General features: G+C 38.1%; 1 protein-coding gene across 2 annotated transcripts in view; it reads left to right on the top strand.

Moving 5' to 3' along the window:
• The window catches only part of LOC129771462 (LIM/homeobox protein Lhx6-like), a 357,951-nt gene that overhangs the window by 177,351 nt on the left and 165,805 nt on the right, over positions 1–14,795 (top strand). For both annotated transcript variants that reach the window (XM_055775121.1, XM_055775120.1), the window contains exon 3: positions 9,808–9,932. In XM_055775121.1, coding sequence (XP_055631096.1) covers positions 9,908–9,932 — 25 coding nt within the window. In that variant the 5' untranslated portion in view covers positions 9,808–9,907. The remainder of the gene's footprint in view (positions 1–9,807; positions 9,933–14,795) is intronic.

The raw sequence follows: 14,795 nt of genomic DNA, 5'->3' as shown, positions 1-14,795 counted from the left end.
GCAATAAGTGCTTTCACCCACACTTGCTCGTCAAATTCTGTTGTTGGAATATGTTCTGAATTTATTAATGAATTAATAGCAACGAGAACGCCGCCTCCCGATTTCGAAGATTACGGTCATCTCAAAAGACATTAAAACAATTTCCGAATACTTCCTCGCTTCTAACACATTCATCCCAACTTGTCTCTGTTGCCAGAATTATCGAGAAAGAAGAGTTCAGAATATTGATTTGGATTTCTTTCATTTTAAGTGGGATTTTCAAGCGGTTGGAATTATGGTAGTATATCAAAATTTCAACTGCATTCTGTTGTTGAGGTGATTGAGGTTGATACAAATTGTCAAAACTTACGACTCCTTGTTGGTGTCAAGCTGACAATTAATTAACTCCTGGAACGTCTGACTACGTTATTTCGTTAATGAAAGCACCTCCTCCTAAGCAGATGTCAAGTCTTGCCTTACGCCAGGAAGTGGCAAGTTGTCATCCCCCAAGAGGTTCGTCAATTCATGAGAAAACACGGACGACTGCATGAATATATGTTGACTAAACGCTGAGACGCGCATTGACAGTAGCTTTCCAAACAATGTCTGGAAATTTGATTCACTGTAAAAATAATCAAGTTACGCCATCTGTTGTAAAACCGAAGAAACTTACCGGTACACCTAATACAAAAATGACATTTCCAACATAGACGGTAGACGGTGCAGACAGCATTCTCACAAGCATCCTTGGTGGACATCCGAGCTGCAACAACTTCGCAACGTTGTTCGAAAATCTCGGAAACGCTTTTTCCGAGTAAGGACAGATGATAATCGCAATCATCTTCGTTCAATTGAAACCTTGTACAACGAATGCCAGATTGCATCGTTTCGTGATTACATTGCTCACTTGGAGATGACCGCGAAGCAAAATCCCTCTGCTTTTTGGATGCACGTTCGCAATCGTAAACGGTGTAAGCAATTCCCCGCTGAGATGACGTTAAGGGACAAGACTGCTGATTCTCCGAACGGTGTAGCTAATTTGTTCGCTGATTTTTTCGAAAGTGTGTATAGCACTAACTCACCAGCTTTTTCACCTGTCAGCATCAGAGACTGCCCTACGTTGAATGTGAATCTACCACTTTTCAACATAACGCAATTCGAAATTTGGACTATTTTGAATAAACTCGACGCTTCCAAGGGACCCGGGAGCGACAATCTTCCACCGTTGTTCCTGAAGGAATGTGCGGAGTCTCTGAAAAAGCCACTATCAACGATTTTCAATAAGTCGCTTCGTCACAGTGTTTTCCCGAAGCTATGGAAGACAGCTTCTATCTGCCCGATATTTAAAACAGATTCGAATCACCTCGTGGAAAATTACCGTGGTATCTCCATTTTGTGTTGCCTGGCGAAAGTGTTAGAGGAATTAGTGCATAACGTTCTCTATTCAGCATCCCGAACAACTATCTCCGAATTTCAACATGGATTCGTAAAGAAGCGGTCAACCACAACAAACCTCATGGCGTTCACCAGCTTTATATCGTCTGAAATTGAGAAAAAGCAACAAGTAGACGCCATTTATTTCGATTTCTCGAAAGCGTTCGACAAAGTACCTCACGACCTCGCCATTACGAAACTTCGTCACCTGGGTTTCCCTCACTGGATCACAGAGTGGTTGCGTTCCTATCTGACTGAACGTAAGGCGTTCGTCAATATCAACGGTTCGCATTCTCGTGTGTTCCAAATTACATCCGGTGTGCCACAGGGCAGCGTGCTGGGGCCACTAATTTTCGTGCTGTTCGTGAACGATCTGTGCTTCCGATTGAAATCACGAAAGCTGCTTTACGCCGACGACCTGAAGATTTACAGATCCGTCGCATCTCACCTCGATTGCTGTGCACTTCAGGCCGATATTGATGAATTGCAAAAATGGTGCGTTGAGAACGGTATGGAGCTAAACGTGAAAAAGTGTAAGTCTATCGCATTTTCTCGCCGACAATCACGAATCGAATTCATGTACTCAATCGGGTCCGTACCCCTGGAGTGTGTTCTTTCCATCCGCGATCTCGGTGTGACCATCGACAACAAGCTTCGATTCAACGAACACATCAACCTAACAACTACCAAAGCGTTCTCAGTCCTAGGATTTGTTCGACGTAGTACCAGCAACTTCCAGGATATCTACGCCATGAAGACACTATACTGCTCATTAGTTCGTAGTATCTTGGAGTATGCGGTATGTGTGTGGGCTCCATTTCACACAACCCAAACAATCCGAATGGAGAGAGTGCAACGCAGCTTCATTCGTTACGCCCTTCGCTCATTACCGTGGTCTGACCCAACGAACATGCCCGATTATGAAAGCCGTTGTAGACTTATCGCTCTCGAAACGCTTGCCTCCAGACGATCCAATCTACAACGGGTTTTTGTCTTTGATTTGATTTCGGGAAACATCGACAGTCCATCTTTGTTGTCCAGTGTTTCGTTTTATGCACCTTCCCGTCAACTTCGTGAGCGTGACTTACTGTTCATTAGACGACATAGAACCTCTTATGGTCTCAATAATCCGTTGGATGTTTGTTTTCGTTTGTTCAACAGTGTTTGTGATGTATTTGAATTTGACATGTCTAAAAATGTATTTAAAAATAGGATTAAGGGCTATTAGGTTAAGATCAGTCTGTGGAATCGTTTTATAACATTCGAGACGTTGCAAATAAATAAACATTTTTACAGTGTTGCCAAATATATTCAAAATTGAATAATAATTTCATTCTCATTTCAATTTAGTGAAAATTTCTACTATCGATTATTTGTATAGTTTCGTTTCTATTACGTCCTGTGTTCAGTTCCCGATGAGATGGAAACATTGCATCGGAATTTCCACCCTACACCTTCTTGTGATTATCCTGCCATCTAGCACAGGATAATAGCTGCGGCCAAGTAGAGGAGAGCATTCAATTATTTTCCAACCGTAAAGCAGTAAGCAATCAAATTAGGACCAAATAACAAATAACAACCAAGGCAATAGAAAAAATATTCTGAATCATGTTAGAGCCTAGAATAGAAGAATACAATCATTAATACATACAAAAAAAAACCTAAATAAACACTATTTTATAATTTGGGAATGTTTAATTTTATCAATATTTCAGTACTGTTAATATATGAACGATATCAAGGTTGAATTATAGGGCCTTGTTCTCGTGTTTACTTCACGATGAAAACAAAGTGGAGTGTTTCAGCGATGTCAACGGTACGGTGTCGACAACCGGATACGAAATTATTTTTCTACAAAGCTTACCACTCTCTATCAGATTAGCCGGCCCGAAAGCAGTTTTAAATTGTTAAAATCTGAATGAAAATTTTTACTTGGCATTATTGAAGCACGTCTTTCTTACACTAACTTACCCTTTTTTCTATCCATTATCATATAAAATTATCGTCAGATACAATTTTTGTGAGAGATTATTTTACCAAATTATTTTACCCATTATTATCTTTGACGCTGGACTAACTTGTAAAACGAAGTTCATTGACGTATCGTTCATTTCGTTTTCATCGTGAAGTGTTTACGGGAACAAGGCACACAATCTCTTGATAAATAAAATGAATTATAAATTTAATTCAATTTAATTTAATTAAATTTATTTTTTTTTGCATACCAAAATAACAGGAGAGTACTAATTGTTTAAAATATGTGACATTCGGTTGAATAATTAATACAAAAAAAAGGTACAGCTCGGAAAACACATGATACGAAGAACACATGTTTCTCACATGGGAAAATAATTTTCCGAAATTTTATAACAATTGGCAACCTTCACATCTTGCGTGACTCGGCTTCCCTGTTATCGAATACTTGGTCAGACGAAAAGCAAAAAGAAGAGCAAGTTGTCATGTCATGTCGTCTTAGGCAAAGCGTAATAAGCAGAGATACCAGGTTTGAAGACATGTCTTCATTTTGAATATACTTGACTTACTGTGAAGACATTTGATTTTGTGAAGACACTTTGAATACATTATGGAGAATGTGAAGACATTCCAGTATGTACGTTTTTGGGAGATATTATGCCCATTGACCAAAACATCGTCAAAAGAGGTAAGGTGTTTGTCTCAGTGACATTCGCTCGTTTTTGACGTAGGACTACGTCTTTCATATCTTTACCGGGGTGTAAGTTCAAAAACGAGAGCGTTACACTTGGTGTGCATGGTTTTGAATGAAAATACCCTTCTCTTGGCTGAACGGAGTGGTATGATAATCACTTCAATCGAAAAATAATATGTCCAAGAGTTAAATGCTTGTTAATCATTAACCTAATAACTTGTTTCAATATCTTAACAAAATATTCGAAAACAGGCTATTATATACACAAATCTGTATATAAGCTGGCGCTCGCTCGGAAATCCATTTAGCTATAATTGCGATGTGACATGTGGATGGTCAGGCTCACACGCCTATGCATTATGCTTTTCTCTCTCTCAATCCCATTTCTATTCTGCCGCCGTACTGAATGGAAGTTTTGGTGAAAAACAGGAAGTGGGTTATATCTGTGGTATAACCGCAAGGGTGACGTAGGACTATCGTTGATTTAGTGATCATTTGTTTTTAGATGCACCTGAATCAATTGTGAATGAATGATTAAAAATGAATATTTGAAGGATTTCGAAAACGAGAGCGTTACGTTGGAGGCACAATATTCAGCAAAAAAAGCAATCACACGAAAGTTGTATAATACATTGCTTGTATTGTGATATGATTTGTATTTCATTTCCAATAGACAAAATATCTGTTGCATCAATTTTTGCGTTCGCTCATTCTTTCTCACAACACCCATTTCTCGTTTGAGAAATTGTTGAGTAAACATCGTTTGCCAGTGCGCGTAGAGCGGGAATTCCTTCTTAAGATTCATTGCACCTCTAATAAATTGCCGAAAGACGTGGTCTTACGTTGATCGCACTTGATTGAAAAATCACAAAACCAAATGTATTTGGTCGCAGTATTGTATTAAATGGATATAAAAAAATAAGTAAAATTAAAATAAACTCTTTCGTTTGAATGTTATTTTCAATTCCAAGGGAACGATAACATCTTTCCAGATTCTCCTCGATACTCGAAGCTCACCAGTGTATGGCTGCTCCGATGTCTCAAGCGGAACCGTTTGTGGCATCACTCTCCTCCTGATTCCCCTCTGGCCTAAGGTGCACAAATAGGTTCTTGGATGAACAAAGTTAGCTTCACCACAACAGCGACAACATGCTCCAATCGCTGTTCAATTATAACTGAGTGGATTTCCGAGCGGCGCTCGCTTATACACCGATTGGTGATTTCAATAGTCTGTTTTGAAAGCAATTTTAAAGCTATTGAAACAAGTTTTTGGATGAAAAAGTAACAAGTATATAACGCGTAAACATTTTATCTTTCGAATGAAGTGTTTATCATACCATTTCGTTCGGTTGTTTAAGAGCTATTAACGCTCAAAATCTCGGTCTCCGGCGTAACGCTTTCGTTTTCGAAACTTTTATTTTACACCCTGGTATAGAAATGAAAGACGTAGTCCTACGTCAAAACAAAGTATCGATGATAATTCGATACAGATGGGTGCCATAGACTATGGGTTTGATAGTGGAGAATACGTTTGATACGGTGTAGAGGATATTTCATCAGATCGAAAAAAACACATTGATAAAAACAGCCGTTATAATATCATTTGTTTACTAATGCCGCAATCGATCGTCGTTTCCAATTAGTGAGAAGGGGGTGGGAGGCATGTTATATTTTTGCTGAGTATTTTCGGAAGAGTTATATGCTTGCTACTTATTGACTCGAAAAATTGTTTCATTACCTTGGAAATTGCTTTAAAAACTTGCTATTGAAATCACACAAATCTGTATATAAACTGCCGAAATCCATTCAGTTACAATTGTGAAGCTAGTATAGAATGTCCCCGCTCGCTAACCAAAGTACTATTTCCCATTTCTAATCTACTGTCGATCTGATCGGAGCTTCTAGTTCAAACGATCTATCGGAGATACATCAATATAGATTGCGTACAAATGATATGAAAAATGATTAGATATGATTTGAATAGATTGCTGCGGAAGCGTACACGGGTTCCGTACATCGTTGGTTTTCTTACCGTTAAGTGCAGAAAGTTTGTGTACTGAATCGAACGTAGGAGTTTTTGATTTTATTCGTTGACAAAGATATATGATGGTCGTTGAACAAATATGAAATCGCGTGTTAAGGCAGTAAATCTCTGGAATATATACTGACAATAAGGACGTATAACTCGTGCATTATTCTCACGAGTATGAGAAATAATCATGCATCAACCATCTTCAGTTGCTTCTACAAAGTCAAACATCGATCCTCTCCAGGACCACCAGTCAGAAAAAAAAATGTAGAGAGTCGAATGTTATGTTCTTCCCTGTATCAATTATAATTCAAAACTTCTACTCATCCATTCACACACTTACAAGAAGAACGTTCAGCACCAAATATACATTCTTTCACTGTGAATGGTTTCAGATTCAATTTCAAACAAATGATTACTAAGCCAAAGGTAGTCCTACGTCCATCTTGCGGTTCTATCATAGATATACCCCTAGTATTTTATCATTTTTACTTTTGTCCTTATTAATCAATGGAGACTTTTGTCTAGGTGTCCTTTACTCCTTTTCTACGACCACTTTACAACTTCAAAGCTGAAATAAATAGAGTTATTTATAAAAATTGTTTGACAAATGAGAGTCATCATTTTAACGTTATGGATTGATTTTCCATTTGTTTATACACCCAAATTAGCGTTGGCAGAAAACATGCCATCTTTGGCAGAAAAGATGCCATTTCCTGGTCATGAGAGTCAAATGCACAAATAATCAGCTATTTTGAAGCTTAAAAATGGTTTGTATGTATGCGAGCAGACATCTCTTTCTGTTTTCTTTTCTCTTTTCATTTGAGATTGTGCAAAAAAAAAGTCCATACGACGTCAATGGGGATCGAACGAAGGCCGGCTGGAATGCGAAGTTACTTTACACGACCACGCTATCCATATAGCTGCCAGCGCTATTATAAAGGAGCGTGATAATATTACACCTCATCATAAAATGAAGTTGGAAGGTGTTTTCTAAGCCGATAAAGAAAAACATGAACGAGAATATATCTTTCTCTGTCTGGGCCGTGTATTTGGTAAACTATACGAAAAGCTTTCATTTAAATGTGCCTCCTGTTTCGCTCCCTCATATTGGATCTAGCATATATATCATACAAATGATATACATGTATTGGGGAGTAAAACATTTTATGTTATCTTTCAGCTCATTTAATGTAATAAATCGGGATGCCAGAAAATGTGCTAGAAATTAACTTTGGGTGTAGTGTCTTAAAGTACAGATTCTATCAACTTGGATATTGTATGCAATGTTTAATTGATATTTGTTACATTCACTTGATTAACTATCATTTATTTATAGATCATCGCATCACGAACTTATTGGAATCACAATGTGTTTTCATGAAATGTTACGGTAATCGTAAACCGTCAGAAGTCTGTAATAAAGTTCTGTCTGATATGACAGATGTGAAAACAAAAGTCAGTCCCAAAACTTAGATACTAAACAAAATTTATCTGACTACGAATTCGTTGTTCAAATGTATAAGTTTAGAAAAAAAACAATTATTCAACAAAGCTCTTATTCAATATTTGTTTGAATTGAATTGAATTGAACAATGTTGAATCCTTATAAGTTTGATTTTTCTCAAATTCAAACACCAATTTCGCCCAGTCCTTTTTTGCAGTGCACCTTGCCGTGTTGAACAGCTGCATCTCGATGCTCTCTCAGCTCGGGTTCTTCGGCTGGCTGGCTGGTTCAATCTCAGCGCAGACGAGGACGAGGGCAAAATTAGACATGGAAAACGTTTATAATTGGCAAAGTTTATTATGAAATCAGAAAATTAAATTAAACTTCATGCATCATACGTGCGCTAGCAATCATCGCCTCACTACGCAAGTGTTGGGTGAGAAAGTGCAAACCGATACTCCGGTACTGGTCCGGATTGGTTTATGTAGCACTCACCAGTGAGAATGTACACTAAAGTCGAAATGGATTCATTTTGAACAGGTTTGCACCGTGAGCGCAATCAACAACCGATTCTCCAAGCAACATTAAGTACTACAGTGTGTGAAATTTAACAGAAGTATTAGTTGATTTCGCATTAACTAGGATACACAAACACAGACCGGGGAAGCAGAGAGCATTTTTATTGAAATTAGGAAAATCGGACTGGGCTGGGCATCTCTATCAGGCCCAGCAAGCAACAATGTGTTCGCACCGACTGAAAGCCACATCACTTTGGCTAATGAATAATTAATTTAATTGGTTATTATCGCAAATGCGCGGCCAAAAATAAAACAGGCCGGGGAAATGGTTGTGAGATGAGACGCAGAAACTACCGTTGTCCTGTGGAACATGAGAAGAGAGGGGTTGGAGAAAGCGAAGGATGCGGCAGACTATCATTAGTGATATTACTTCCCACACCTGGTTTTCGTTAGCATCGGTTAGGGCTCGGTAGGGGATCGATTGTTTCTGTTGCTTTTGTCGATGTGTCGATGTTGTTATTATTACGTATTACTCCGAATGTGTGCGTTTTGGGTGATAACACTGCAAATATGAGAACTGCTAATATTGAAAAAGAAAAATGTGAGTATTGCCTCAAAATCATCAAATGTCACCACTTGCTTTTGCATTGCCACTCTGATATATACTATATTGAATAAACTATTCAGAAACTATTAAAAACAAAATGTTTGACTAAATTTGACGCACCATGTCTTTTTTTAACAATACAATACTGAGAAAAAGCAGCATATTGTTGTTGAGCCATTTTCTGGTAAACTAATTCGTCTGTATAAAGTGTGAACCTTAAGGTGTCTAGCATAAGAAATGTACTGGTCTACATAGATTGACAACAAATAAAAAAATAAAATAAAATTTAAACTTAAACACTGAACATGTAGGAAACATGAATTATTTTGAATGCTTATAACTGGAGCATTTCTTAAAAGATCACATAGATTATTTGCATCAATTGATAGGAAATATTTCGACGCATCTATCACAATAAATACCAGACCTGGCCCGTCAATATTGCTTAAATTGGCGATGAGCAAAAGGTGTAGAATCAAATAGGAATTTCGTTGACATGTTTTGAGGTTTTCCTGAAATAACAGTAATCAGCGACATAAAAATGCCTGCAAGAAACTTCTGATATTTTGAACTGGATATTTTTGACAAATCTCGAAAACATAGAAAATGACTAACGATATGACTTCGGACTCGCATTGAAATTCACTGTTCCCGTGAACAGCTTTTTCTCGAAAACTTCAAACTGTTACAATTGAACCCAAATTAAGTATTGTATGAGCCGAAAAAAAATATTTCGACCATCCTCAAAAGCGGAATATTATTCCTCATTGACTGTGTGGCTTGTTGTAAATTATTTTTAATTCAAGGGTTATAATTATTTTTAATTAATTCCGTTCCTCAATTTCCATTGAACCGTTGACTGCCGGCAACGGCATGTTAATGTGATGTTTCTCCGAACATATTTTCACTCTCATTGCTCATTAATTGATCACTCCATGGGAGGGGGCCTATAGACATAAGTATGCACACCGCTGGAGGAAGCTAGAGATGGGGATCGCTAGGGATCAGATCTCATTCAAACTGCTGGTAGATTGCGCGGACATTTTCTTTTTTTGTGTGTATGTGTTCGATATTTGACCATTGAACAAATAATAATTTGCATTCTTTTGTGTTAATTATTTCCAGCAAACTGGGCACTCATGGGACACCGAAACGCCGAGGGGCCGGACATGAGCCTCCTGTGAAAAACTTAACCGTCAGTGACGTCAAACGTCTAGTGTCAGGAATGCACAGTACTGAAAATGTTGCTGGTAAGTAAATCAGATTTTTTGAATACTGTGGTCACTTAAGATTATTAAAAAAATCTAAAATATCACTGAGTTGCGGAGGGAGTGTACAACTGGATTTTGTGTTTCTCGAGAATAGTGCTTGAATGAATGCTTGGAAAAAATATTAGCATTCTACTTTCGCAGTCATTTTGAAACCGCACTTCACTTTCTCGAAGTTATTTGTAATCAATCAACAGTAATTTACCTTTATGCCGAAACTACCCAATATGCATCAACTCAAATATGCTGAACCCAAAATTTAAAACCCCCCGAGCTAAAGTGATGAAATGGTCTCATTAGAATCGCGAATCACCAGGAGGATACTCATACTCATGAAAGTAATCGCAATTGTATTGGATGCTTGGGGGGCAGACGACCGAAACCGAAAGAGTTGAAACGGATCGGGACTGGATCGAGCGAAGAAGCTGTGTGTCCGTATAACCCAAACTACCAGAGCTAAATCACGTTTCACCAATCCCACGGCAGCTCATTCGTTTCCGTCCATTTCCCCCAGGTGTACCCGAGATACAGAAAAAAAAAGTTTCACTCTGAACTCCGACTTGTCGCTCTCTGCTCGCCCCACACACCCTCTCTCTCTCCTTGGTCACATATACAAGTAATATTCTTAAAAGCATTTCTATGCAGTTCATTTGTAATCGATGATATAATTTAACGGATAAATATTGTGATGTATTGCCGAAGTGGAGATAACTCGATCCCCAGTCCAAATTGTATTAGATACCGGGGGTGTACTGAAGCTTGAGGTGGCTCTTCGGGGTGTGTGTGTGTGCGCGCGCTGTGTTACTTTCCGAGCAGCGACAAACGGCCAGCTGAGGCTGGGCTGTGAAGACGAAGCTTTTAGGATGATAACAGATTGAACGAGTTAGTCGGTCTCTGAAAGCCGGGGGGTAGCTGGGAGCGGTTGGAGCTAGAGCGAGAATAGGTCCAAGGCATAAGCGGATTAATGTGGGTAGGTGAGACAGCGCTGGCTGAAATATCGGTTCTGCGACGTGGAAAGATGGCAATGTGCTGGTTACACATTCAGATGAAATTGCAATAGAACTACTTGCAATTTTATAGTTGATTGTTCCCATAATTACTCTTTTTTTTATCAATAATTGATGATAAATTAAAATTAATAAAGGAACGAAGCATCAAACGCATGAAACAAAACATATTTGAAAAAAGCGCTTGTCAATATGTAATTGTAGAACACATGCGAATTGAATTATTCCATTTTCCTTCAGGGTTTTCGGTAATTTTCAATTGTCATGTTTGGTTGGAATATGTGTATTATTTTAATGGAACCTCCTCTCGATTCTAGAGAACGGAGGAATGTCATACCATCATAGAAACATTTCTCGTACCCAAAAACCCTCACATTCCAAATTTGGCTCCATTTGCTTTATTAGTACTCGAGTTATGCAGAAATTTGTATTTCATTTGTATGGCAGCCTCCCCTTAGAGAGAGGGGAAGAGTGTCGAACTACCATGAGACGGTTATCGATCCCTAATACCTCTATATGCCAAGTTTGATTCCATTTGCTTGATTAGTTCTCGAGTTATTCAGCGCAAACCCTCCCCCCCCTCTTCCTGAAAAGAAGGGGAGGGGTGTCAAACCACTTAAGAAACGTTTCTTGTCTCCTAAAACCTCCACATGCCAAAGTTGGTTCTGTTTGCTTGGTAAGTTCTTGAGTTATGCAGACATCTATGCTTCATTTGTATGGCAGTCCCCCCTTGGAGAAGGGGGGAGGAGTGTTAAACCACCATAGAAACGTTTCTTGCCCCCAAAAACTATTACATGCCAAATTTGGCTCAATTTTCTTGATTAGTTTTCGAATTATGCAGAAATGTGTCTTTCATTTGTATGGCAGTCCCCCCTTGGAGAAGGGGAGAGGAGTGTCAAACCACTTAAGAAACGTTTCTTGTCTCCTAAATCCTCCACATGTCAAAATTTGGTTCTGTTTCCTTGAGTTATGCAGACATTTATGCTTCATTTGTATGGCAGTCCTCCCTTAGATAGGAGGGTGGAGTGTCAAATCAACATAGAAACGTTTCTTGCCCCCCCCTTTACATGCCAAATTTGGTTTCATTTGCTTGATTAATTCTCGAGTTATTATTATTCTCGAGTTAGTTATTAGAAATTTGTGTTCCATTTGTATGGCAGCCTCCCCATATTGCATACAACATTCACAGGAAACAAACTGAAAGAAAACATGTATAATACATTATTTACCTTTGCCTTCCCACCACCCCTCCCCCCAAATAACACCTCATTCAATCGTTAAATTGGTCACTTGTTTTAATATTTCCAATGTTGATATCTCAGGTGGAAAAATTTGCCGTCTAATGGTCTATATTGTAACATATATCGTAGGAACAATTCTGTGTAATATGCATTTGAAATCTCTTAATTTTTCGTCACTTTTTTGGTAGAGTAACCCCCCTATATAGAAATGAAAGACGTAGTCCTACGTCAAAAGTACAAAAATTGTATTAGCGACTTAACTGCAGGTGGTCTTGAACCGAACATCATTTTTAATAGTTAAGAAACTATAGTATTTTTTCGTTTCAGATAACCATAAAAAAATCAGCTAGCATAACGTCCAAAATTCGTGCCTCTACACTAGAATGCTTAAGAATTTTTGTTTTTAATGTTTCACGCCTGACCAAAACAATTGAGGGTAGAAAGCTTGTCTTATATACGAAAATAGTTACTGTTTTCATACTGTATAATTGTGATTACATCATTCTACATTGATAAAAACCTTTGTACCAATTGGCAAAAGACAAGGACAACCGATTTCCACTAGTTTCTCTTGAGCTGAGTTTTTCGCCACCAAAATCGCCATTCGCCATAGACAGGAACAAGAGTTAATGACTTCCGACTATAAGGTAGATGCAGAAGAATCTCCCAACCTAGTTCCCGAATCTTCTGGCGATGCACTATCGTTCTGTCGCCAGGCGTTTCTATTTTTTTTATCCCATTTATTTATTTATTAGGCTCATTAGCATTTTAGCTGTAACAGAGCCGGGTTTTAATCGTTTACATGTACATATATTTATGTTTTCTATAAATTGTAAATTACACAGTAGTTAGTAGTAGCCATTTAGGCGTTAAGTTTTCTGTTCCATTACATTATGGTAAATTACACAGTAGTAGCCATTTAGGCGTAAGGGTATTTTTTCTGTTCTTCCATTGTTCAGCAGACCGGACAGCGGAGACAGTTGAATTGATCATTGTTGGGTTATTTATAGACCAGCAGCCCGATGTTTCTTGCAGAGCAGAGCAGTTGTATGGATGAATCGATCTTTGTTCCACCGTGGATCGATTTCCATCGCTGATGATGGTTGCGTGGACGTAGTTATTCTATAACAACACAAAGATGGTTAATTAAGGGCCTGAGTTTGAACTCACGATCGATCGCTTGGTAAGCGAACGCGTATCCAAGTGGCTACGAAGACCCCCAGTCGTTTCCATGATAGAACACAACTCGTCTTCTTTTGGCCAAAACCGGCAGCTTTTGGGCGATTTTTTAGATTTGCTGCCAATGTTTGGAACATATTAAACCGTTCCTGACTAGTTAGTTCTGTCCTGGCTTACCACGTTTGATCCTTATCAGTCTCACTTGACGTTATTACACGTGACCCAATTTTTATCACCTTCAGATTCGGAAATGAGTCGATTTTGTGACGATTAGGCAGGGATAAAAAATAAGAAAGAAAATCTCCTTGTCCCTGCAAATGTTAATATTTTCTATTGGCCGAACATTGAATTAATTTATTGTAGCGAAATTTGAGATATTCTCAGTACATTCGATCGGTTCATGTAGACAGGCAAGGGCTTCTCTTCAACGATCTCAAAGTTAGCACTTACTATTATAGAATTTAGGAAATGAAAATGAATTTTCACTTAATCCTATCATTTCAGCTGAAATCATTTTCGATTTCTTCATTTAATCTATCAGAGTGAAGTGGAATATTCATATTCTATACGCGTACTAAAATATCGATTCTTCTGTTTTGTTCATTTTTGCTGACGTTTCTTTTCAATTTGGAAAGCAGAAGCTTCCATTGACGATTTTAACTACTTAAATAGGCTATATTCATTACCATTATCAAAGAGTTTCATTTCGCAACGAATGATGTTATTGAAAACTATACCGACAATCCACAATTGTAAAAATTTGTTTAATGCACTAACCAACACGAATTCACGACGGGTCGTTCCACTACCACACCTCTAGTTCGTTCTATTCAATTGGAAATAGTCCACTTCATTTCTCCGAAATGAATTTCCCGGAAAAATTAAAAAAAGGGAATTAAAAACAACTTAAGGTGAAGGTGGAAGCTAGCCATTGTAGTAGTATATGTAAACCCACGTGTAAAAATGGGGTAATAGTGTTTGTGAGAGAAGAGCAAAGCACACGAAAATAGATCAATTCACTTATCAGACTGTGTGGCGCTTCATTGACACGAGTCTTTGAATACATTTGGAAAAAAAATAACAATTCAATACTAAAGTAAAATGTATGAACGATATGTTCCGATGAACAATTGCAAATATAAATACATATAGAAGGTGCATTTGCATATGATTCTGATTATACGCGAGCGTAACATGAGCAAATTTATAACACATGCGAATTGGGGCTCTTTTGGTATTAATAAGTTCTTCCTCATAGTAACTCGATGTTGATAATTCCTTATTATTTTCCTTCGTTGATCGTATTGTTTTCACATATTCACGTTGGAGAGCCTTAACCCTTCTCTTCTTTGGTCGAGGCATTTTGATTGAATGTAATACTTTTCCGTTTTCTGTTTTTGAAAGCATAGGCAGCCGTG

The sequence above is a fragment of the Toxorhynchites rutilus genome, chromosome 2 (genome assembly GCF_029784135.1).
Source record: "Toxorhynchites rutilus septentrionalis strain SRP chromosome 2, ASM2978413v1, whole genome shotgun sequence".
Classification (NCBI taxonomy): domain Eukaryota; kingdom Metazoa; phylum Arthropoda; class Insecta; order Diptera; family Culicidae; genus Toxorhynchites; species Toxorhynchites rutilus.
This window is presented reverse-complemented; position numbering and strand designations above follow the sequence as displayed.